At 34.1% G+C, this 27,810-nt stretch overlaps 1 protein-coding gene across 1 annotated transcript; it reads left to right on the forward strand.

Moving 5' to 3' along the window:
* Positions 1 to 1,428: 1,428 nt before the first annotated feature.
* On the forward strand, positions 1,429 to 27,810 carry frrs1a (ferric-chelate reductase 1a). Its single transcript, XM_030160930.1, has 17 exons — positions 1,429 to 1,581; positions 3,552 to 3,756; positions 4,454 to 4,596; positions 6,925 to 7,019; positions 8,616 to 8,763; positions 11,488 to 11,607; positions 11,813 to 11,884; positions 13,113 to 13,211; positions 17,322 to 17,472; positions 20,593 to 20,706; positions 21,568 to 21,683; positions 21,782 to 21,868; positions 23,117 to 23,214; positions 23,915 to 23,973; positions 26,763 to 26,903; positions 27,010 to 27,071; positions 27,333 to 27,810. Exons 2-17 carry the CDS (start codon positions 3,552 to 3,554, stop codon positions 27,423 to 27,425), a joined length of 1,803 nt encoding a protein of 600 aa, XP_030016790.1. The 5' UTR covers positions 1,429 to 1,581; the 3' UTR covers positions 27,426 to 27,810.

Genomic DNA, 27,810 nt, shown 5'->3' on the forward strand with positions numbered 1-27,810 from the left:
TATTATAGATTTCTATTCTATTATATATTTCCGCCACATTAATGTGTTTGTTACATTTTAGAGCAGTAGATGTTTAATATTGTGCTCAGTTGAACCACTTTAAACACTCATAGTAATTTAATTTGCAGCAATGCATCAAATTTTACTAGACCATCATATGTTGATTTTTTATGAGCTCACAAAACCTAAGCCTGCTTTATGACGATGTACTTTCCAGAGAATACAAGAGGATATAACGTAATTTAGCTTAAGATTGAGGACAGTTAAGGTTATGATGTTTTTACTGAACTGTAATCTGTGTAACAAGGAAAACAACAAAATATTCATAGATAATTTTGAAATCACCCAGGTTTCTTACATTAAATTTTTAGGTATTATTGTAGATGAAAGATTGAATTGGAAATCCCATATTGATCTTGTCTGTAAAAAAAATCATGAAGTCAGTTGGCATTTTGAACAAAGTTTGTTCATTGATAAATCATTCCTGTTTCTTGACTTTTGATTATTGCTTAATTTATCCTTACATTATTTATTGCAATACTGTTTGGGCGGCAACCTGTCCCACTTATCTCAATAAGATTCTCCTAATTCAAAAGAAATTTTTAAGAATGATCAGCTTTTCTAAGAGACTCCACTCATCTGCTCCTCTTTTCCAAAAATTCAAACTTCTCTCAGTTCTTAATGTGAACGTTTACCAGACCTGTGTCTTTATGTACAAATATGTTCACTTAACTCATATTCTCCCCAAAGTTTTTCAGAATTTTTTTTATGTTGTCTTCTGTTATTCACAATTACCCTACACGATATTTAAGTAAATTTTATCTTCCGTACTGCTGAACTTCTGTCTGTCAGTATTCTCTGAAATATCGTGGAGCAAATCTGGAATAATCTATGACCTGAACTTCAATCAACATCTACTTTATCACTGTTTAAAAAGGATCTGAAAAGGACTTTAATTCATGACAAAATGTAAGGCTATGTATCATTTGATTTGTATTTGATAATTTGTAATGTAGATTACATTTTTATTGTTTTTACTTTAGTTTATTAATTCAGTTATATTGTATTTTTAATTCTTTTTTTTTTTTTTGTGTATTGTTCATTTCGGGGGAGGTATTCATATAAGCCTTTTTTTGTCTTCTAACCTCTCCTGCACAATAATGTTACTTGTTTGAATGTTGTTGTTTTTTCTTTTGCTGTTTTTATTATGTGCAAATAAATAAACATAATCTAATGAGAAACTAAAGCCAGAGGGGGAAAAAAAGCAATATTTCCGAGTAGAAACATAAAAATGCATAAAATGGAAATACTACTATAGAGTGCGACTGCAGTGTCACAAAAAAGTTTCTTCATCACAAAATTAAAACAAACAAAAAAAAAAAACCAAATATCTTGCCCCGGAATGACAAAACGTCATCAGGATGTTCAATAGTCCATCCACTGGGTTGTAAAACTACTGCACTATTATCATGTGTTACACTTTGACACGCACAAGAAACAGTGGAAGTGATATTGCATGCACACGTTGGGAAATGAGTCCACAGACCTGAGGCAGTGTTTCCTTTTACAAAAGGAGTTGTGGTGAGTCGAACCAACCATATTTGCTTAATTCAGTCCATATTTAAAGAAGAAATGACTTGGTATTATAAGTTTAAGTACTAATAGGCCTACAACAGAAGACTGAAATGACTGTTATTGTTTTTTATGGCTGTTTCCTGGAAAGTATTGCTGTAGTTTAGAAATAAAACAGTGGCTGCCCAGCAGATTCACAGTATGTTGAAATTACTGGTACCATTTGATTCATTATATTGGACTATATTGATATACAATGGAATTAAACAAGCTGTTCTTAAATGCATTCTTTTATATGTAGGATTTTTGAAGGTGTTCAAGGTGGACATTTGTTAGGTTTTAAGCACTTTCTAAAATAAAAAAAAAAAGCTCAATTTAGTGTCTCCATATTTAAAACAAACTTGGTAGTTTGTGTTACCTGAAAATGAAAGACTAAGTGTAGAATTCTGCCACTGTTTTTTGTGGGTGACATATGCAAGAACACTGAAAAGGAAGTCTGGTGGAGACGAATGAACTTGTGAAATGTAACTGTAACTGGTTTTGTGTCAATTGCCAGTTTAATCTTTTTTTTAACTTATATTTTATTGTTTCAATTTAGAGATTTTACAACACAAACATTTAGAACATTGTGTCAGTTGTCGTCCTGTATATTGTCCACTTTTTCCATCTTTGCATGTTGCTTACTGTAGTCTGATAATATACGTAAGTCTCTCCATGTTGTGAATTTCTCCCACAAAGTCTCTCCAATTATTTGGGGGGGGGGGGGGGGTCCTCGTTACACCATTTTTGTGTGATGGCTTTTTTAGACGCTACCAACAGGATTTTAATCAAAGATGTATCCTTACTGTGTATGCCAGTTTAACTTTTAATAAGTGCTGAAATGTACAATTTTATAAATTTATCAAAATCTTAATCTGCCTGAAATGGAATAAGAGTATGAAGTAAAATTGAAATATTCCAGTAAAATACAAATAATGAACAAAGAGAACTCAAGAGAGAAATGAAGGAATGACCTGTTTGGAGCATTTATGTTTTTTTTCCAAAATACCAGTGTTTTTATGTTGGGTTTTAATATAGTCATTCTCTTTGTTTCACATTTATAGCTGCTTAGTGACAAGTAAATCCAGATATTTACAAAAAAATCATTAGGCTTGCCTTTCAATTACCAAACTTAATAGATGCATCTTCATTGATTGCCATGTACATATAGGGTCTCCTTATTTAATCATACCATTTCCTGTTCCATTTCTATTTACGTATTAACAAATGAATCCATACACAAAAAATATTTAGGCTAAAATTCCAACCTTTAAAGTGCCTGGCTAATTGCAATAGATATTATTAGAATAATATCATAAAATCTCAAACAATCTGAATTGTAGGCCTCAAAATGTTTTAAATATGATTTGTACAGGGCTGAAAAGCTGATTTTGGTCGATTCCTGCTGAAAATAATTAATTTCCAGCCCATTACATCTTAAAATTAGGCAATTTTCTAAAAAATGTAAACATTTTAACTGTAAGTTGTTTACTTACATAGTTCTTTCCACCATGAGAGGATTATCAAAACCCTAAAAAACACACAATTAAGTACATGCCATTGCACATATTGCTTCCTTGTAATTGTGCATGTGTACAGGTATTAACAAATATTACAATTTAAGACTTTTAGGACCTTTTACAGACCATTATGATTGCAATTTAAGACCTATTTTTACACTCATACTGGAGTTTTGTGTGTGTTTGCTGTTTTTATGGTTGCTTTATGTTTTCTGACTTGCAGCACAGTTTTAGTGTTTATTTGGCTTCACATTTATGCACTGTTCTTGAGGAATTCATAAGAATATATTCATCCACTTTGCTGGTTATAGCAGTATGACAGTCAGTACGTTAATGTCAGTACAATTTAAGGAAGTTACATCATTTGTCTGAAACAGAACCACTGAGTGAACTCTTTTTCCATATCCTTTTGTCCTGTAGATGTCTCCTGCAGGCTTGTGTTGTCTGTTTTTCCTCTGTGTGTTGGCCTTCTGCTGGGTGCCTGCAGGTTGCTATCCCGATGGAAAGGTCACCAAAGTCTGTGGTAGTATGAAGCCCCACCACGGTGCCTCTGGTCAGACCAAACCGAGCCCCTACAACCTGTCAACCAACACCACCATCTTCAGCCCCGGAGATCACATCCAAGGTCAGGACTTACCAAGGACCTGGATGATTTATTAACCCTTAAAAACCCACAGCTATTTTTGTGTCTTCCAAAGTAATTTTTCTTTACATTGAACCTTTTCTGATTGATTTATTGCAATTTTTTAAATTTATGATTCTTTTTTTTTTCAGTGAAAATCAGGTTGTTTTTTTTTGTTTTAAATTAATTTGCTAATTAATGTTCATAAAACCTCAGACTAAATTCAAAGGTTACTGAATCAAAACAGAGAAAACTGAAGAAAAATTGATCAGCAAAATATGTCATTAACTGAGCATAAAAATCTACACCCATTTGTAAAACTGAACAGGTCAGTGTTGCAGAGAATGACCATTTTTCCATGTTCACTACAGAGCGTCTGGTATGAAACAGCATTTTACCTAAATTATTTACATGTATTCATAGGGTTAGTGGATTTAACGTTTAAATCAGTAGAGGCTTTTGGTCACCGCTCAATGTTTTGGTCTTGAGCTGTGATAAAAACCTGCTATAAGGATCAAAAGTTCACATATTAAATCTCAACATAGCATGTACTCAGACTAATCACATATCAGACTGTTTTTATGATATATAAATTAGTCTTGGGGAGTTTAAACCTGGTCAGAATACCCTCCAGACTAAAGGATCAATGGAGTAGGGGTGAACATATTTTATACACTCCATGTTTTGAAACTATTTTCAGTCACCTTATCTGGAACAACATCTTTTGGGGGTTTTCTGCTGGAGGCCAGAGATGCAGATGACCAGGCTTCGGAGTCTGCGGTCGGCTCCTTCATCTTGACCGATCCCAGCAAGACACAGCTGCTCACCTGCAACAAGCAACAGGTGCACACACAGCACAGCAAACCTGTAGACATGCAGTTTTTGAGAGCAAACATCTGGATTGCATTCAACAGGTGAAAGTGGGGCCAAAAAAATAAGTCTGATTTTCATAACATTAAAAGTGGATGCATCTCATGGTATTTAACCCTTTGATGCATGAATTATGAGGACCTTAGTCAAGATTTTTTTTCCTGAGTGTTATTATTCCTCTTCAGGCATGAAGAAAACAATGTGATTGAAATTTTTTAATGAACCTATTTTGAGTGGAGTTACAAAAACGTCCACTCAGCTGGACACCATGCGTTTCATTTGTAATAACGGCCAATAAAGTAATAAATTTGCCATTTTTAAAATGTAATAAGCCAATAACGTTATAACTGGCCTATAACGTAATAAAAGTTCTGAACCGATAACGTAATACAGTAACTTTTGGCCAAATACATGACAACTTATCACATTATTGCCTGGTTATCGAGAGAGAAAAATTTTATCACAGTTATATCTAATAAATGAAACTTAAATACAATGATATTAATATATTATTATGTTAGTAGCTCAGTTATTACATTTGCAAAGAATTTTTTTTACCAGGCCAATAACATAATAAGTTCTTATGGTATTGGCCAAAAGTTATTACGTTATTGGCCTATTACAGTTTAAAAATGGCAAATTTATTACATTATCGGTCGTTATTACGTTATTGGCTTCTACAAGCAAAGAAACATGTATTTAAAATGCAATATCAAAAAGTGATAAACTGTGTGAAAACTAAGAAATACATTTTTTTTAATGCAGCCAATCTGATGTTTTCTCACATTTTATTATAATACTATAATACTAGTTATTGCTCAGAACATGGAGATAATATGCAAAAAAAAACTTTTTGTTTAAGAAAACTGTTAATTTCAGTCTAATAACAAATACCAACTGATTTACACTCAAACATGTTACTAATTAAATCAAATTTTATTTATATAGCGGCAAATCGTAACAAAAGTTATCTCATGACACTTTACATATAGAGTTGGTCAAAACCAGACTCTAAGCCAGTTTATTAAAAACAGTGCAGTTACAGTAATGGTCTGAATGTCAGTGTATGGGATGGTGCATAAGTGTCCACTGTGTTGGCTGATATGGAACTAAAACAACAAAACCCATGAATATACAAGAGAACAGCTGGAGAAGAACTGTCCACTGGAGTGACCACTGTGCATGAAAGGGTTAATGGAACAGAGTCAAGTACAGAGACTGCAGTAATAAAGCAATAATTTCTCAAATCTTATACCCATGCTGATGCAGTGTATATTAGTCCTTATTTAACCCAGCTCTTCCCTGTAATATATACTTTATATGTTCTATGCCAGGGGTGTCAAACTCATTTTAGTCCACAGGCCAGATTCAGCCAAATTTGATCTGCAGTGGGCTGAACCAGTGAAATAATAACATAATAATATATACATAATGTCAACTCCAAACTTTCCTCTGTGTTTTAGAGCGAAAAAAGTAAAATAATGTGATCAAAATGTTTCCATCTATCAACTACGCTTTAAAATAATGTGAATATCATGAACAAACTGAAATTTCTTACGAAAACTAAGTGCAATTTTAACGATATTCTGCCTCAGTTTATCATTTCCACATGTAAATTACAATTTACAGATCACAGTGGATCAACCAATACACAAAACATTTAATAACAGGCAGAATAATGGAAGACTTGCACTTCAGACATTTCAAAATGTTCATATTTGTTCAGGTTATTTGCGTTTTTGTGAAATGATAGTTTGTTTTAGTGTAAATACAGTAAAATGACATGAAAATGTAAAGAGAAAAAATTGGAGTTGAGAGTATTTATAGGTTATTCTGATAGTATTTTACTGATCCCACCCACTGGAGATTAAATTGGGAACCTGAACTAAAATGATTCATATCTTCGGTGTAATTTTTGCATTTCACAAATTCCTCCCAGGGGTCAGACTGGACCCTTTGGTGGGCTGGATTTGGGCTCTGGGCTGCATGTTTGACACCTTTTTTCTATACAGAAGTATGTATGCTGCACTGTGGATTACATACAATAATGCACAATAAAACAGAAAACCAACTATTTACCTGCAATGAAGAGGAAGAACCACAAGCCTCCATCACTATATTCATTACAGAATACCCTTAAAATGATCAACTTATACACATTAAATTAAAATGTGTCCATGGTTCCAACGACGCTTATTCTATGTCAGAATATCCACAGTGAAATTAGACTCTAGTTAAGGTTCAATAAAGCCTAAAAATAAAGACACAAACCAAAGCAAAGATTATGTTTGTTAACACCAGGGTTCAGCAGTGAGTCAGACCAGCAAAGTCCAACAGACGGAGGTGGTCGTCATCTGGGAGGCACCCAAAGATTCCCCCAAGGAAGTCCAGTTTTTGTGAGTTTTTCCACAGAAAACAGAGACGTGCACCTGCTTGAATTGTCTTGTAGTGACGCTGACACAGACGATAAATACAAACAAATAAGATGAGGACACTTTATGTTGGTTTTTGCATTTTAAACCAGCCTGATTTGGACATTGTAACTAGAATTAGGGTCTTAATATATGGTTTGTTTCTGGTTTAATAATTGGTTTAACATTTACAAGAATTGAGTATTGACCCTGATGGAGTAATGTTTAAATAACGTACTGCATGTATTTGGATGAAAGTGATGTTATTCTACATGGCATTTGTATATACACATGATTTATAATAAAAAATGTTTGTTATAACTGTGTAACAGCACAACAGGAAAGAGAAAAACTAAGGAGTAGGCTCTCAGGTTGTGTGACCCTATGCTCTCATTGGCTGGCGTTCTGTGACGCTGCGCTCTGACTGGTTGACGTTCTGTGACGCTGCGCTCTGATTGGTTGAAGTTCTGTGACGCTGCGCTCTCATTGGCTGACATTCTGTGACGCTGCGCTCTGATTGGTTGAAGTTCTGTGACGCTGCGCTCTCATTGGCTGGCGATCTGTGACGCTTCGCTCTGATTGGCTGACGTTCTGTGACGCTGCGCTCTGATTGGTTGAAGTTCTGTGACGCTACGCTCTCATTGGCTGGCGATCTGTGACGCTTCGCTCTGATTGGCTGATGTTCTGTGACGCTGCGTTCTGATTGGTTGAAGTTCTGGGACACTTCCCTCTGATTGGCTGACGTTCTGTGATGCTGCACTCTCATTGGCTGGCGTCTTGGGACACTACGCTCTGATTGGTTGACGTTCTGTGACACTGCACTCTCATTGGCTGACGTTCTGTGATGCTGCGCTTTCACTGGCTGACGTTCTATGACGCTTCGCTCTCATTGGCTGGCGTTCTGTGACACTGCACTCTGATTGGCTGAAGTTCTGTGACGCTGCGCTCTGATTGGCTGAAGTTCTGTGACGCTGCGCTCTCACTGGCTGGCGTTCTGTGACGCTGCACTCTCATTGGCTGGTGTTCTATGATGCTACACTCTGATTGGCTGCTCAAAACAAATAAATAAATGACTGAAAAAAGCCTGTTTTGTTTAAAATCATTGCTTCCTGGTGCTTTTTAAGGCTAAAAACTCAAAAAAGACTGTTCGAGGTAATTTGTAAATGCCCATGTTCCTGTGACTTTAATAAAAGAAGCCTCACATCATCGCAAATTTCACCACAATTTTTTGGAAAAGCTGCTTCAAAATCAGGCATTTTAGGCCACAATAAAAAATTTAAAAAAAATCCCACGAAATCCTGGAGGGATTGAATTTTCCTGTTTTATCATGCAAGGTAATTAATCTGCCTCTATATCTTGGGTTGAGTTGAAAAAAATCACTGCAGATAGTTAGTCTTTGTTGTTGTTTTTTTTACTCATCATGTGTACATCTACCAATAACAATGGATTTTACGTACTAACTTCAGCACTTCGGGATAGCATTAGGACAACTTTCCACTCAAATGTAGAAAAAAATTATCCTGAATTCTGTTGATTTGTTCATTGAAACGTTGCCTCTCTAACTGTATTCATATTTTTCAGTGTGACTGTAGTTACACACTACAACGTATTTTGGGTGAAGCAGAGAGGACCAATCATCTACCAACATGGTGTCACCCCCCACCCGCCTCATTCCACCACCACATCCGCCCCACCCCACACGACAACACCATCTATCCTCCCTGGACCTGTAAGAGTTACAATGATACGTCTTAACCTGTTCACATCCACTTGTTTCATGCCACTTTAACATTAAAAACAGGTCGATACACATAGATTAGACTTCATTTTAGAGGGAAGATCTTCCATTTCCTGTTTGTAACCATTAAAGACCAAAAGCATCTGCTGATCCAAAATGTTAAATAACTTTTGAAACACTAATCCTATCAATATATTTAAACATTTAAGATAAAATGCAGTTTCTCAGCTTTCCGTCATCATCAGATGTGACCTATTTGGACGTTCAGAGACTCCACAGTGAACGTGGAAACACCGTCATCTTCTGCAATGATAAAATCCATGTTGTTTGAGAGATGACAGTAGTTGTAGCTGCTTGTTTCTGTGTTCGGCTAATCACATTTTTTGATGAGAGTTACTTTTGTTTCAGTTTTCTCCATTCTGATGTAATAAACTAGAATTTTTTATGAACATCTACATCACAGGTGTCAAACATGCGGCCTGGGGGCCAAATCCGGCCCACCAAAGGGTCCAATCCGGCCCGCGAGGTTGAATTTGTGAGATGCAGAAATTACACTGAAGATATTAACAATCACTGGTGTCAAAATCATTTTTAGTTCACGTTCCATGTACAGACACATCCAGTCCAATTAGAGTTCAAGTGGATCAGAGCAGTAAAATATTATCATAATAACCTATAAATAATGACAACCCCAAATTCTCTTTGTTTTTTTGGTGTAAAAAAGTAAAATTACATGACAATGTTTACATTACCAAACTATACTTTTACAAAATATGTGAATAACCTGAACATATATGAACAAATGGAAATGTCTTAAGAAAAGTAAATGCAATTTTACCAATATTCTGCCTGTTAGTAAATGTTTTGTGCGATTGTAATGCACATGTGTAAATGATAAACAGATAAACCGAGGCATAATATTGTTAAAATTGCGCTTGTTTTTCTTAAGACTATTCAAGTTGTTCATGGTATTCAGATTTTTAAGGAAACTTTGTAGATGTAAACATTATCATAATATAATTTTACATTTTTCGCTGTTATTATTTTACTGGTCCGGCCCACTGGAGATCAAATTGGGCTGAATGTGGAACTGAACTAAAATGAGTTTGACACCCCTGGTCTACATAATCAACAAGTGGTTCCAGGCACAACAAACCCCGCCCCTCGCACGTATTGTATCTTATTTAGGCATCGATCCAGCTGATGTCATCATGTTTATGCGTGTGCTGATGTCGGCATATCAATTACCTCTATATATGTGCCAAGTTTGGAGTAAATTGAAACAAAATTTATGTTTTTATAGACATTTGAAATTTTGCCTATTTTAAGTAAATGGAAGGGAAAAAAAGATTTTAAAAATTCATAAAAAATTTGAACTTTGACCTACTTTTCCCAAAATGTAACCACATCTATTGTGGGTCTCGGGCAATTGATAGACTGAATTTGGTATGAATTCACCCAATAGTTTTGCTGCTACAGACATTTCAAATTTCACCAATTATACGTAAATTGGAAAAAAAAAAGATCACAAAAATTCATTAAAAAAATTTGAACTTTGACCTCTACTGTTGCCAAAATGTAATGAGATCTGTTCTGGGTCACTGGCAGTCTATACACCAAATATGGTATGAATTCAACCAACAGTCTTGCTGCTAGCGTTAAAAAACAAACCGAACCAAAAACAATACCCCTTGTCTCCCCTTCAAGGGAGGGGTAATAAATTAAATATAGAAAAATACCTGCTTTTCATTGGATAAATGCAGAATACATAAGACAACAATTTAATAAATGGTGATAAATCACTTTGGGAAGGTTAGATGTAGAAAAAAATATCATTTGGAAGTACAACAAAAATAGTTCGAAGTCACAGGTGTCAAACATGGGGCCCGGGGGCCAAATCCGGCCCGCCAAAGGGTCTAGTCCGGCCCCTGGGATGAATTTGTGAAATGCAAAAATTACACTGAAGATATTAACAATCCTTTTAGTTCAGGTTCCACATTCAGAACAATTCAATCTCAAGTGGGCAGGACCAGTAAAATATTATCATAAATAACATATAAATAATGACAACTCCAAATGTTTCTCTTTGTAAATGTAAATATTTTCATGTATTTACACTAAAACCAAGTATAATTTGGCAAAAAACGTGAATAACTTGAAATGTCATTAGAGAAGGAAGTACAATTTTAACAATATTCTGCCTGTTACTAAATATGTTGTGTGTTTGTAGATCCGCTGTGATCTGTAAGTTATAACATACATGTGTAAATGATAAACTGAGGCAGAATATTGTTAAAATTACACTTATTTATTTTAGTTTGTTCATGTTATTCACATTGTTTGAAAGGATAGTTTGTAGATGTAAACCTTTTCATAATGTAAATTTGCTTTTTTCACTCTAAAACATAGAGAAAAGTTCGGAGTTGAATTTATTTATATATTATTATGTTATTATTTTACTGGTTCGGCCCACTGAAGATCAAATTTAGCTGAATGTGGCCCCTGAACTAAAATGAGTTTGACAGCCCTGTTCTAGGTCTTTAAGGGTTAACACATGGCTGAAACACAACCTAAAATGCATCAGTTTAAACATCGAATCAAATATCCTACAACACAGTATTATATGAACTGATCTGTGTGTAGGTGTTTTCTCATCATACTTAAATATAAATTCTGGACTACATAATTAGTTGTTCTTCTCTCCTTTATCTTTAGTTCACCTCTGATGGATGTGGTCTGTCAAAGACCTGCCTTCTAGACCCTCCAGGCTGTAACCCAAAGGAGGATCCACACTGTTTCTTCCTGTCCATGACTCCACAGGGACACGACAAATCGGTCTGACTTCTGACATTTTAACATCCTCCTCCCAATATTTTATTTTTAAATAAACTCCTTCCACTCACTCTAATATACATGTTGTTTTCTTGTTTGCAGTTACAGAGCAATAACTATGAATTGTGCAGCTGTAATTAAATTATTTAAGATACTTTGAGATGATAATGCTTTAAAATCTGCAATCGCCTTCATTTTGTCTCTGCAGTCTGTAATGTTTGAGCTGAGTGGCCCAGCAGATGGATATGTTGCCTTTGCCTTGTCATGGGACAGATGGATGGTAAGATAGTTTCTCAATTTAAGCAGAAATATTGAAAATAATCCAGTTATAATCTTCAGTTGTACTAGATCAGGGGTGTCAAACTCATTTTAGTTCAGGGGCCATGTTCGGCCCAATATGATCTAAAATGAGCCGGATTAGTAAAATAATACCAGTGAAAAAAGTAAAATTACATTACGATAATGTTTACATCCACAACATTTTCCTTAAAAATTTGAATACCATGAACAACTTGAAATGTCTTAAGAAAAAATAGTGCAGTTTTAACAATATTCTGCCTCAGTTCATCAGTTTCTCATCTACACATGTGCATTACAACTTACATTACAACGGCAAATACACAAAACATTTAGTAACAGGCAGAATATTGGTAAAATTGCATTTACTTCTCGTAAGACATTTCGGGTTGTTCATATTTGTTCAGGTTATTCACATTTTTTGTAAGAGGATAGTTTTTTGATATAAACATTTTCACATAATTTTACTTTTTTACACTAAAACAAAGAGAAAATCTGCAGTTTTCATTACTTATAGGTTATTATGATAATATTTTACTTCTCTGACCCAATTGAGATGTAATTGTTCTGTATGTGGAATGTGAATTAAAATAATTTTTAGACCATTGATTGTTAATTTCTTCAGTAAAATTTTTGCATTTCAAATTCATCCTACGGGCTGGATTGGACCCTTTGGTGGGCCGGATTTGGCCCCTGGGCTGCATGTTTGACACCTGTGTACTAGATTGATAAAAACCTGCAATCCTTATTATAATTACATGATACTGGGCAACAAAAGACAACTTGTTGGATACAGAAAGGAAGTGTTTCTTCAGTGTAGTCTAATAAACAGACATAAAGTGTATCTGTGTTATATTTTACAGCTTTAGAAATAATTATTTACCCACCCAGACCAGTGATAAGTCAGCATCGTCATAAATGTGAAGCAAAAATACTGCTAATCCAAAATACACATGAAATGCTTTACACATGTAATAAAGAAAGATGCTGACAGCAACAAATGTTTCAACTAAAATCTAATATCTAATAAAGAAAAGCAATGTGGAAAACGTTAATGTTCTGAGATGTTCTGTAGATGCTGTAAATGTTGCTGTTGCTTTTTAGGCATTTTGTTTTGAAATATCTTTTATTATTTTTGTCTGCAGTCCACCAATGAATCATGTTGTGCATGTGAAATTAGTGTGTTTCTGTGTTTCTGTGTGTATATATAGGGTGATGATGATGTGTATCTGTGTATAAATGACGGAGACAGCGTATCAGTGAGCGCAGCCTTCGCCACTGGACGGAAATATCCCAGGGACCAGACACAGGTGAAAAGCACAAACACCTTTTCAGCATCAACCATTAAAGACCTAGCGCTACTTTGGTGGCAGTTCCCAAATTAATTTTCCTCTCTATTTAACCTTTCTGAAGTTATTTATCACCATTTCTTATAATATCATCCTCTGTATTTAGAGTTTTTTCAATGTAAATGAGGTATTTTCCTATATTTAATCCCTTGATCATGTTGATATCCATTAAAGCTCAGAGTTAATTCAAAGGTTATTAAATCACAAACAGAGAAAACTGAAGAAAAAATGACTTTTCCGACAAATCTATCAATAACTGAACATAAAACAAATGTATCCTTTCAATGTCATTGATCCAACTCCATGGGTTTTACTGGTGAATCAGTGTTATAGAAGATGATAGTGTTTCCATGGTAACTATGGAACCTCTGAACATCCAAATAGGTCGTATCTGATGACCATGAAAAGATGACAAACTGCATTTTACACCAGTTATTTACATGTATTGATAGGATTAATGGATGAACAGGTATTGAATATCTTAGCTCAGTAGATGGTTTTGGTCACCAGTGGCTGTTCGGGTCTTTATGGGTTAAAAACCACTGACTTCTCCTAAAAGCTACTTGATAAGAGTACAGGGTGGGGAAGCAAAATTTACAATATTTTGAGGCAGGGATTGAAAGACAGTGTATGACCAATTAGTTTATTGAAAGTTATGAGAATTTATTTGCCACAAGAAAATTGACATAATAGAAAATGTTTTTATTCTATGTGTCCTCCTTCTTTCTCAATAACTGCCTTCACACGCTTCCTGAAACTTGCACAAGTGTTCCTCAAATATTTGGGTGACAACTTCTCCCATTCTTCTTTAATAGTATCTTCCAGACTTTCTCGTAATAGTTTTGCTCATAGTCATTCTCTTCTTTACATTATAAACAGTCTTTATGGACACTCCAACTATTTTTGAAATCTCCTTTGGTGTGACGAGTGCATTCAGCAAATCACACACTCTTTGACGTTTGCTTTCCTGATTACTCATATGGGCAAAAGTTTCTGAAAAGGTATGGATAATAGTGTTAGGTATGATTATGACATCAATATATGTTTGGTTTCAAAACAATTGACGTAGTGCCTGCTGAGAAAAAACAACTAAATGTTCATTGTAAATTTTGCTTCCCCACCCTGTACATGACAACTGGGGAACTGAATCACATTCTTCTGTAAGATACTACACTTAATACAATACACAATACACAACAACTGTATAAATCTTTAACACATAAACAACCTGGGCCAACAAGAGGCTTGTTGTTTTAGTAAAGTTATAATGACCACACATATGCATTAAGATCCAATGTGGATATATGTGAAGTATATGTTCAGCCGTAAAAACAAAAGTTTTAGGGAAGAAACAGCTTCTATAAACCAAAGTGGTAGTATTTAGTGTGATCTCCCTTTGTACTTAACACGTCTTTAACCATTTTGTTCAGACAGTACGAGATTTATTGCATTAATTTTCAGATGTTTCTGTTTGTGCTGTTTCTTGTCATGGGGTCAGAGGTCACTAAATAGTGATTTTAACCTTTTGAACTCATTTAGTTCAATTTTTGTGTGTTTTTTAAGGTTGTGCACATATTTCCTGTATTTTCTTGTTGAATCTGAAGAAAAGGGAATGAGAAATACATGTGTATGCTCATTTCAACCCTGCAAAAAACACCAAACCTGGTGGTGGCCTTATAGGCTTCTGCACAGTACTGCAGAGGAGATAAGGCTTGCGGAATCAGTAACATCTTTTAAATCACTTCTTAAAACACATTTTTATAGACTTGCTTTTATGTGATGTCTGTCCCCTTTTTAACCTTAATTTTAATGTTTAAATTTGATCCTGTTTGATAATTAACTTGTTCATACATCTCTCTAATTGTGTTGCCTCTGTTTTAGTGTTTTTACTTGCTTCGTGTATCCTGCTGTTGTGCCCTCTGTCAAAGCACTTTGTAAACTTTGTTTTTAAAGGTGCTATACAAATAAAGTTATTATTATTATTATTATTATTATTATTATTACTGTACATACTACTATGGATATGAATGTAAAAGCATATAGATCAGGGGTGTCAAACATGTGGCCCGGGGGCCAAATGCGGCCCACCAAAGGGTCCAGTTTGGCCCCTGGGATGTTTTTGCCAAGTGCAAAAATTCCACAGTCTTGAATTGAATTAAGCAAAAAAAAAAAAAAGTAGCTTGAAGGAAAATATCTTGAATTAAGCCAAAAAAACAAAAAACAAAAAATCTTCAATTAAGTAAAAAAAAATCTTCAATTCAGCCAAAAAAATCTTCAATTAAGCCAAAAAAATCTTCAATTAAGTAAAAAAATCTTCAATTAAGCCTAAAAAATCTCAAATTTAGCAAAAAATCTTGAATTAAGCCAAAAAAAAATCTTGAATTAAGCAAAAAAAAATCTTCAGTTAAGTTAAAAAAAAATCTTGAATTAAGCCAAAAAAACATCTTCAATTAAGTTTTTAAAAAAAAACCTTGAATTAAGCAAAAAAAAAAATCATCAATTAAGAAAAAAATCTTGAATTAAGCAAAAAAAATCATCAATTAAGAAAAAAATCTTGAATTAAGCCAAAAAAAATCTAGAATTAAGAACTTGAATTTTTTTTTTGTTTTAGTGCAAAAAAAAAAAACATTAAATTATGAAAATATTTACATTTACAAACTATCCTGAAACAATAAAATGTGAATAACCTGAACAAATATGAACAACCTGAAAAGTCTAAAGAAAATTCAGCACAATTTGAACTATTTTTCTGCCTGTTCCTCAGTGTTTAGTTTCTTTGTAGATCTGATCCAGAATGCACATGGACAAATGAGAAGTGGAGGAATAATATTGTTAAAATTGCACAGAATTTTCTTACGTTTTCTTTAATTTAAATTTCAGTTTTTTCAGGGGTTTTTTTGTTTTTTTTTTGTACAGTTTATAAAAGTATATTCATAATTAAATGTTTTTTTTTCCACTAAAACAAAGACAAAAATTTGGAGTTGTCATTATTTATAGGTTATTCTCTTATTATTTTACTGGTCTGGCCCACTGCAGATCAAATGTAGCTGAATATGGAACTGAACTAAAATGAGTTTGACACCTGTGATATAGATCATCATCCTCATCTCATGGTTTGCTATGACAAGCTTTGAACTTTGAAACTATTACATCGCCAAACAAAATATAAACCGGTAATTGAACACTATAAAACAACAGGATGTCTGTGCAGCCATAAAATCAGTTAATGACAGCTACTTCTCAAAATCAGCCATCTCAGCTCTTTATATTTACACACGTACATAGAAAAAAAAACTGTAACTGCAGATTTGAATTCAGTTTTAATGCAAACATATTCTGGTGTGTTTTGCTTGGTTGTGATTTGTAGCTTTTTCGCCCACAATATATAGACAACAAAAGATGTCTTGTATTATAGTAATATATTAAAAGTACAAAGTTGACCTGAAGCTACTGAACACCGTTGAATGTGAGATGGCATTCAGGTCTTTCGGATGCAAAAATATGAACTTTTTTCAGTTTTTTTTTTAATTTTTTTTATTTAACTCATATTCATCAACACTTTAACATTCTTTATTTATATTTACACTTATTATCTGAGGTTCAAGTATTGCTTTTTATTTTATTTACTTGATTACATAGTTCATATTATATTTTAGGTACACAGCTAAACACATACATGTTAAAGAATATACAGTGAATATAAATCAGATACTAAGAAAAATACTATATGTGATACCAGTACTGATATTTTTATTCATCTCAACTTCCCTCTAAGTTAAAATGCTAATATTTTATATAAAACATAATGTGTACTACTGATCTTATAAGTACCAATGTATCTTATTATTCTTTTTCTTTATTTTTTCTTATTACACGATTATCAGATTTTCCTTAAATTTCTTGAAAAGTCCATATACTTTTATTTTTGATGCTTATTTTATTTTATTTCCTAGATGCTCTTTTTAACAGGATCTGTAATTTAAGAACTAAATAAGCATACATAAGTTGTGCTGCCGCCATAGATGTGTCTTTTTTTACATGTATCTCATCTTGTTCTTTCTGTGTGTTCAGTCTGACCTCCATGGGAAGTCATGGAGACTCGCAGATGGAGTGATCCAGTGCAAGTTCAGTCGACCAGTAATACCAACCACTGTGGACTCCCAACGCTTTCATCTGGACCATGAATACTACCTGTTTTTAGCTAACGGTCATGCTGACAATGGTGAGTAGCAATACGACAATACAAAATATCCTATTATAATTAGTCCTACTACTCACATGATAAAAAAGTCCAAGTTAAGTGTCAGTATTAGCAGCAAAGTGTAGATGAAGTGTTGAAAAGAAGTAAAAGTTTGGTCCCTCTGACTCGTGAAAGAGGAAAAAATATAGTTATCATGAAGTCAGTGGTTTTTTTTCTATGACTAGAATGAGTTTACAGCAGAAGAAAAGTATTTGGTGAAGCTGTTAACAATTCACATTCATGTCACATTATAACATGATCAGTCTCAATTCTATGACTTAACTGTGCAGCTTTAACCCTCCGGTATTCGGGTGCACTTTTTAGGCACACTTTGCATTTCATGTAAAAAAAAATTCATATTATTTTTCACAATTTAAATAAGGTTAGAATTCAAAAGTTGTTCATTTTTGCATGGTCTTTAAAATTCTGGCTACCAACTAAAATGTGCACATTGTAAACAAAAGAAAATTACAAGACTAGCATCTGTCTCCCAAGTGTGCATAAAATGCACTGTTTCTTCCATTAGAACCACTGTTTTTGATCCAAAGCCATTAAGGCATAAATCCTGCTTTTACTGATATCTGAGCTTCATTTGAGAGGTGAGGGTCTAAATGAATTTATTAACGTTGTTAATGTTGCTGTTAATCATTGACATATGCCAGGCTGCAAAAATCAGATAATATGTAATCCAATTTTTATGTAGTATTTTGAAAAAAAAACCCACATATTTTGTGTTTTTTGCATCAAAAAATGTAGTGACATCATGATGACAAGAGATCATTTAAAGGGTTAAAAAAAATCTAACATTAATGATTATTTGATATGTTTGATTAGGGCTGACCTTGATTTACAAAAATAAAATCAAATTAGAGCAGAAAAATAAATCAATATATAATATTTAATAGTTTGATTTATAGGTGTGCATTTTACGCACACTTGGTGACAGATGCTAGTATTTTTGAACATTTGACCTAGCGCCAAAAATAATAATGCAAATTAACCAGTTTTGGAGTTAATCATTGACATATGCCAGGATGCAAAAATCACATAATATGTGATCCAATTTTTATGTAGTATATTGAAAAAAATTATTTTTTTGTGTTTTTTGCATCCAAAAAAATGGTTTGTTTACATTACAAACACAGCATTTAAAGGGTTAAAAAAAGTGACAATTATTGAGTATTTGGTATTTTTATTTATGGCTCAAGTTGATGAAATAGAAAAAAGTGTAAAAGAATTAAAAACAAACTGTATGAAAAAATTTTTGACATTATTCCACAAGCGTGCGAAAATGGCACACTTGGTGCTTAGTAAGGGCCTTACTGGACGGGATACCGGAGGGTTAAAGGGACGTGAGGTCAGTTTATAGGAACATAATGCCATAAACATCCAGTAATTCACAGGTTGTGTTCACTCTGGTGTTGTGATGATTAAGGTACTTCTCTTCCAGTGTGGTTAATAGTTCACAAGGTAGATTAGGACAGAGGAAGTCATTTAGCAATTTGTAGATGTAATAAATATGAGGCATGTTGAATTACTCCCACTTTTTTTTTTTATGCGTTTGACCTTTTTTCAGATTCAGGTTTAGTTTTACTCCCTTCAAGAATCAATAATGAATGCTTATTTTGCAAACACAGTCAATGAATGAAAAAAAGAGACATTTGATAAATTACCTGCCTCTTTCATGATAACAATGTAAGAGTTAAATACCACTTGTTTTGTATGTACTTAAAATACATTTAATTATGATAATAGATTTATGATAGTAGATGTTACATGTTTCTGTTTCCTGGTTGATCAGACGATCTCTATTTGGGTTGTTTTTTTTCCAGTACATTTTTGTGCAGCTCAAGTGTTTGTTTGCTTTGTCTTTTGAGGAAAACACACAACACCGACAATGCTTACAGTAACACAACATATAGAAGAACCTCCTCATTTTCTCTTCACAGATCTCAAATACAAAAGTAATGGGGATTTTAACTTTACTATTACTTAAAACTGTAATAATGCCACGTTATTTCTAACCATATTTTTTCCTTCATCTAGAGCAGGGGTGTCAAACTCATTTTCTTTCAGGGGCCACATTCAGCCCAATTTAATCTGAAGTGGGCCAAACCAGTACAATAACAGCATGATAGCCAATAAATAATGACAACTCCAAACTGTTTTAGTGCAAAAAATAACATTCAATAACGCCAATATTTACATTTACAAACTATCCAAACAAAAAGGATGCGAATAACCTGAAAAAAATGAAATTTGTTCAGAAATGTAAGTACAATTTTATTAATATTCTGCCTCGACTTCTGATTTATATTTATATACATATGCATTACAGATCAGATCTACATATGCACAGAACACTTAGTATCAGGCAGAAAATAGTTAAAATTGCACTTATTTTTCTTTAGACATTTCAGGTTGTTCATATTTGTTCAGGTTATTCACATCTTATTGTTAAAGGATAGTTTGTTAATGTAAATATTTTCATAATTTAATGTTTTTTGTTGTAAATCAAGGAGAAAAAATTGGTGTTGTCATTATTTATAGGTTATTATGATATTATTTTTGAGTTTGATGCCCTAACCTGCACTTTGTAAATTCATCCCGCAGGCCGGATTAGAACCTTTGGTGGGCCGGTTTTGGTCCCTGGGCCGCATGTTTGACATCTGTGATCTAGAGTATCTCCAATTCAACTCTGAAATATCTTGCTGCTTTATGGACTTTCACAATTAAATGTCCTTTATCTGAACATTTCCCCTTTATATACACTGTTGCCCATAAAGGTGGAATAAAAAATATTTTTTACCTCTTCTCATGAAATGATTGTGTCAGTGTGATTTATTCTTGATAGACAAAGTGTAACTGGGACTTAGTGTGTAATCACTGCACCTAGTCAAAGGTGATGCTGATGTGTATAAATAGGAATAAAAAGAGGAATGTGTCTGAAAATAGAATCATTCCAACTTTACCAGTAACAGTGAAATAAGTTTTGTTCCCCCAAAGTTTTGCTTGATATGCTTTTTCATGATGAATTCATCTATAATCATATTTCTTCTTCATCTTTGGAGGAATCTGAACCTCATTTTTGTGTCCTCCAAGGTGCAATCTGGAAACACAAGCACCAACCGTTAATCTCTGAGAAAAAAATACTCATCACAGGCTCTTCCAGCGTCCTCAGAGGCTACCGTGGACCGGTCTCAATGAAACTGCATGGTGGGTTGGCAGCTTAACATTAATGTGCATTGAACAAGGGCAAAGATGTCCTCCTGAGACCCAGCAATGCATTTTTTGTCCTCTGTAGGGGATAAGAGTTTTAACAGCTTTACTAAATAAAGAAATAAATGAGTAAACTAGAAGCACTCGGAGAGTGCAGACCTCCGCCAAGGCTGATCAGTGGCCCCCCCTGTGGGCCCCCCCACCCCCGACCACCACCAAAATGTAATCATTTCTTCCTTATCCCATTTCCAACAAACCCTGAAAATTTCATCCAAATCTGTCCATAACTTTTTGAGTTATGTTGCACACTAACGGACAGACAAACAAACAAACAGACAGACAAACAAACAAACAAACCCTGGCAAAAACATAACCTCCTTGGCGGAGGTAATAAATAAATAACAAAAGACATTCCTTAATTAAGAAAAAAAACAAAACAAAACAAAAAAAAACAACGTATCTGACTAAGCTGTTGCATTATACTGTTTCCAATCAGGGCATATATTTAATGTTAAACAAAAAAAAAGCCAAAACCTTTACTTTCCTGGGTCTCAGGAGGATATGTAAAGATCAGATTTGGTGCTTTAAAAATTTTTTGTAAAATTTTTCATGTAAAAACAAAAAAAAAAAATCTACAATAAGATGAGCTGTAATCATAGTTAAACTTTTACCAATAACATGCTGCAAATCACAGAAGGAAAAAACTACTCTGGAGGCTCCATAGTTACATATTTAGACATCACAAAATAACAAATAAAATAAAGAATACAAGAATACAAGTTGATATCAAAATCTTAAATCAAATGAATGGATGTAAAATGTATAGAAGCCAAACTCGACTCTTCTCATTTCCTTCAGGTGGTCTGATGTTGTTTGCATGGATGCTAACAGGAAGTGTTGGTACCTTCATCGCCAGTTTCTATAAACCTGACTGGCCTGATCGGACTGTGATGGGGCAGAAAGTCTGGTTTCAGGTGGGTGGAATATATACACACACACACACACACACATCTGCACAGGATTTACAAAAAATTAAATAAAAACACTGATCCTAAGCATTTTGTGTGTTCAGATTCATCGATGCCTGATGATGGTGACTGTAATCCTGACCATCGTGGCCTTCTGGCTCCCATTTTTCTACAGAGGGGGGTGGAGCAAGGTACAGCTAACAAACACACACATACAAAACAAGTGTCAGTTTAAGACTTCTGCATGTCCTTGAGGACATAAAAAGTACAAATGAGTTGAAAGAGACTGTAGAGAAGTTGGTAATTCTAGCAAAACACAAGTCAAAACATTGGTTAACTGTCATTTTCAATCCCTTTTCTCTTGCAAACATGAAACAGGTGAAGCATTTGTGCATTGGTTTGGTCGGATCTGTATCAATAAATAGAATAAAGTTTGTCCTTACTGTCTTCTATGTTGGTCCTATGGACTAATTCTAACTGGGGCATGTACGGTGTATACAGACAAAAGTATTTAGGCTGTATTTTATTTTTTTTTAAAAATCACATTTTTCATGGAAAATGTTACAATGACACTAAATCAAAGGAAATTACTAAATTATTTGGACAATGTGCATAATATTTCAGGAGGTTGCTGCATGGTGTAGTCCAGTGGTTCTGAAATGTATTAGGTCGAAAATTCAAGTTTGTGTTTCCTCAAGATCGAAGTTTACAAAGAAATATTGGAAATGGAGTGTTTTTCGGACTCAAAACAGTGGTTGTTAGAGGTATTCTCTGGATTGAGACACATGTGGACACAGAAAACAACAATGAACTCCAGGACAAAAATATTAAGATTTCTATATTGTCATATTGTGGTCATGCAGTGACGATAAATGAATATTTAATATTAATATTTATTTTCCCTTACAAAATGCACATTGAATTACATGAATGAAGCTTCCACATCCAAATGTTTTTAGATAATTTACATCTTGTTACATTGTGTTTTTGTGTGGTTTACCTTTACATAACTTTCATCTTGAACTTTCAATTCATAGATTATACTGTTGTTATTTATTTTACAGTAGGTGATCCACCAGCTCTGCAACCCATTTTAGGAGTATAGGGAAAACCTGTATTCAAAACCCTGCTGTAATAAAACTATATCACCAGCAGAGGGGGGTGTTAGCTCACTTATCAAATACAAAGTCCAAAGTAAAGAAAGTAAGAAAGAGACAGACACTAATAGTAGTCATAACTCACACCCACACACAAAGGCTACATATATCAGAAACATATTTTTCTACATAAAATACCTTTAGAAGTATTTAAACATGGGAGTGTTTCAAGAGAAATTAGGTTTTGCAATTCATTCCATGCTAAGCTGCATATGGCGTGGGTATATTTGTAATGGATTTCCTTTTTCTTCATTTTGTGTAATGGTTTGTGTTTGTGTGTAGCATGCAGGTGTCCATCCGTACCTGGGCTGTTGTGTTTTGGCGTTGTCTCTGCTTCAGCCTATCATGGCAAGGTTCAGACCGTCACCTAATGCAGACAGGTAAACACTGTTTACTTTAACAGGCATCACCTGTTAAAACAGGACAGTAATAATATACTGATCATACATTTATCACAGATTCTGGAAAGCTGAGGGGTTCAGAATAATATTTTCATTCTTCAATATTATATTCATTTATTTGGGAGAATTACATTCACCGATTTGTGCATGATCTAATTGTCATATGTTAGTTCATTGTGAAGCTGTGGCCAAGAGTCAGTTAGTTTAGCATAAAAATCAACTTCCACTTCTTGGATGAACTACTACATTATAACATGGATTTTAGTTCCGTTCAGTTGTTTTCATTTTTTTTCCTTTTTTTTGAGCTTGGTCACATTATGTTGATCAAACAAGATTAAAAAAAAATGTATTTTTCAATTTTGTTATTTTATTTCTGTGAGTAAGAAAATGAGTAATATACAGAAGAGGATTAGGGCTACTGGAAAAAAAAAAAAAAATTAAGGTCCAATATATATATAATTTTTATTATTATTCTGAGAAAAAAGTCAGAATTCTGAGAAAAAATAATAATAATAATTTTACTGCAAAATAAAAAATTGAAATTGTTACTGCACAGACACTGGTTCCTCCTGGTTCTTCTGTAGTTCGAGATGTAAATTCTAGTATTGTCTACTTGTACCAACATCCTAGTAATTAAATATTTTCAGGAAATATGCTTACTTGTACACGCTCGTTTCAGGAGATACATCTTTAACTGGGCTCACTGGGGAGTTGGATCCATCACTGAGATCATGGCAGGTGGGTCTGTTCATATCATGAATGTTTTTGAATGAATGTTATGTTCATTCTGACCACTGACAGGAGAAGTAGTGATAATATCAATTATTTCATTATATTGGTACCTTTCACTGGTTTGGATACATTAAGTACCAAGTGAACATGTAGTCCTTGAAGCTAATGGGTTGAAAGCAACAAAATGAACAACATCAGTATCTAAGTGACTTTGACCACGTCCATATTATAACGGTGAAGACTGGGTCAGAGCATCTTCACAACTGCAGGTTCCTGGTCTGCAGTGGTTAGTACTGACCAAAAACGAACTAAAGAAGGACATCCCAGTCTCAGGACAACTGAGCATCTATGGGAGATGCTGGACAAATACATCTGATCCATGGAGGTCCACTTCTCTACTTCCAGGACTTCAGGGATCTGCTGCTAACGTCTTGGTCCAGATACCTCAGCACACCTTCAGAGGTCTGGTGGAGTCTAGGCCTCGGGTCAGAGATGTTTTCGTGGAAAAAGTGGAACCTACACAATATTAGACAGGTGGTAATAATGTTCTGATCCCATAGACCACAGGTGTCAAACATGCGGCCCGGGGGTGAAAACTGGCCTGCCAAAGGTTCCAATCAGGCCCGCAAGATGAATTTACAAAGTGCAAAATGCAAAAATTAACCTGAAGATGTTAACAGTCAAGGGCATCAAATTCAAAGATAACAGCATAATAACCTAGAAATAATGACTCCAAATTTTCTTCTTGGTTTAATATGAAAAAAATAATATGACATCATGCCTATAAATAATGGCAACACCATTTTTTTCTCTTTGATTTATTGCAAAGAACATTAATTTCTGATATCCTTTAACAAGAAAATGTCAATAACCTGAACAAATATAAACAACCTGGAATGTCTAAAGAAAAAAAAGTGCAATTTTAACAATATTCTGCCTGTTTTGTGTCTTGGTAGATCTGATCCGTAATGCACATGGATACATCATAAGTTGAGGCATAATATTGATAAAACTGTACTTATTGTTCTTCCGAAATTTCAGTTTTTTCAGGGTTTTCACATCTTTTTTGTTTTGGATAGAAATAGTTTCATTAGTTAATGTTATTTTTTGCACTAAAAAATTGGGAGTTGTCATTATTTATAGGCTATTCTGCTATTATTTGACTGGTCCGGCCCACTGGAGGTCAAATAGGGCTGAATATGGCCCCTGAAAGAACATGAGTTTGACACCCCTGCCATAGATGCTCGACTGTTTGAGATCCGGTTGTTGTTCTTTAGACACTTTTGGTAGGTTCTAACCACTTTACACTGGGAATGAACAACAAGATCTGGAGATGCTCTGACCCAGTGATTTGTTCATCTTGTCACAGTTGTTCATATCCTTACTCTTGCCCCTTTTTGTATTTCTAACAAATCAACTTTGAGAGTTAACCCATAAAGTCCCATTGCTACTTTTGTGTCAATTCCCAAATAAAATTTTCTCTATATTTAACTATATCTATCTATCTTTATCTATATTTAACCTGTTTAAAGTAATTTCTCACCATTTATTTTAATATTATCTTCTGTATTTTGCATTTTTTCAGTATAAATCAGGTATTTTCCCATATTTAATTCACTAATCATGAAGATGTTCATTAAAGCTTAGATCAAAGTTGAGGGTTATTATGTCAAAAACAGAGAAAACTGCAGAAAAACTCACTTTTTCAGTAAAATATATCATTATCTGAACATAAACCCAGTGTGTCCATCCACTGTCATTGATCTAACTCCATGGGTTTTACTGGTGAATCAATGTTGTAGAAAATGACGGTGTTTCCACAGTAAGTATGGAGCCTCTGAACATCGAAATGGGTCATATCTGATGACCATGAAAAGATGACAAACTGTATTTTACACCAATTATTTACATGTATTGATAGGATAAGTGGATCAACAGGTATTAAACAGTTAAGATCAGTAGATGCTTTTGGTCAGTGGTGGATGTTTGGGTCTTTATGGGTTAAATGTTCACTTGCTCCCTAATATATCCCATACAATGAAAGGGTCCCTCTGGAATGAGATCATCAACATTGATTCCACTTTGTCAGTGGTCAGAATGTCATGACTGACATTTGATTTTTATCAGACATTGGTGCATTCTTTAAAACTCTCTCTTCATTTGTTCTTGACATAAAACATCCTAAAACAGGGGTGTCAAACTCATTTTCTTCCTGGGGCCACATTCAGCCCAATTTAATCTGAAGTGGGCCGGACCAGTACAATAATAGCATGATAGGCAATAAATAATGACAACTTCAAATTGTTTTAGTACAAAAAATAACATTCAATTATGCCAATATTTACATTTACAAACTATCCAAACAAAAAAGATGTGAATAACATGAAAAAAATTAAATTTGTTCAGACATATAAGCGCAGTTTTATCAATATTATGCCTCGACTTATCATTTATAGGCTACATGTGTACTACAGCTCAGATCTACGAAGGCACAAAACATTTAGTAATGGGCAAAATATTGTTAAAATTGCACTTGATTTTCTTTAGACATTTCAGGTTGTTCATATTTGTTCAGGTTATTCACATTTTATTGTTAAAGAATAGTTTCTAAATGTAAATATTTTCATAATTTAACATTTTTTGCTCTAAATCAGAGCGAAAAAATTGGTGTTGTCATTTTTTATAGGTTATTATATTATTTTAGAGCTTGATGTCGCAACTTGCACTTTGCCAATTCCTCCCGTGGGCTGGATGTTTGACGCCCGTGTCCTAAAACGTCCTCTGTCTGACTACAGTGGCAGCCATGTTTCTGGGGATGTGCCAATCATCACTACACCTCCCATCGCCGTGGGCAACCAGAATTATGATTGGCTACGTGACATGGCTGGGGTCATTCAGGTTTCTGTTTCTGATGCACAAGCACTTTCACAAAAAATGTAAGGAAATTCAAATTCAGTTATTCATACATGTGATGTACTGAGGGCACTGTTCTAGGTTATGTACTAATATTTGCCCATGTGTGAAATTTTTCAACTGAAACAGGCGCTGCAAGGTCAGATGATCAACAGCCCATTATATCTGATCAATCAGAGCCCAGTTACAAGGTCAGTATCTCTGCACATAACATGAAAATATCTGCATTTTTATTATATATACACAGTTATATACAGTACATGTTCCAACCATTTTTTAGTAACAGTGCTATCACCATAATGTGAAAATATTCCTCTGTAAGTAAAAGTTTTATGATAAGTTCTGCAATCTTGCCTAATTCAAATTATGTAAAGTTGCATATCATGAAACTGGGATTTGATTTTACTTTTCTGTTTAATTCCCTTGTTTTCCCCCTACTTTTCTTGTTTTAGGGCTCCATCATTAAGTCACTCCTCTTGGCTGCCTTGGTTTTGGGAAATACCGGTTTTCTCACAACTTTACTGTATTCAGTTGCCAACATTTGACATCTAATTGCACAATGTGATATATTTACCAAGTAACATATTTAACTCTTTTACCACCAAGGTCTATAAGTTCTTTTCAAGTTAATCCTTCATCAACCTAAACTAGATTTACTTCCTTTCTCTGTTGTGGTTTTTTCCTGTTCTAGTCATGTGTGCTATATATGTTAATTCTCGTACATTTAAGGTTAAACGTTGATATTCTATTTTCAGTGGTTGTATTAATGTTTAATAGTACCACTTTATTTGCCTTCACTGAATAATTAATCACAGCAAACTCCAGAATCAGCAGAATGCTTTACTGCAGATGCTTTTCAGTGCTTAATTTATTTTCTCTTTACTGTTTTACTTGAACTGTGACTCAAAACCACACGTTATTTGAGGTTGA

Source organism: Sphaeramia orbicularis, chromosome 17, assembly GCF_902148855.1.
Source record: "Sphaeramia orbicularis chromosome 17, fSphaOr1.1, whole genome shotgun sequence".
Taxonomy (NCBI): Eukaryota; Metazoa; Chordata; class Actinopteri; order Kurtiformes; family Apogonidae; genus Sphaeramia; species Sphaeramia orbicularis.

Coding starts and splice junctions, on each gene's coding strand:
- frrs1a (XM_030160930.1), top strand. CDS start 3,552: ATGTCTCCTGCAGGCTTGTGTTGTCTGTTTTTCCTCTGTGTGTTGGCC. Junction 13,212..17,321: donor ATCCCAGGGACCAGACACAG/GTGAAAAGCACA, acceptor CTGTGTGTTCAG/TCTGACCTCCATGGGAAGTC. Junction 27,072..27,332: donor AATCAGAGCCCAGTTACAAG/GTCAGTATCTCT, acceptor TTCTTGTTTTAG/GGCTCCATCATTAAGTCACT.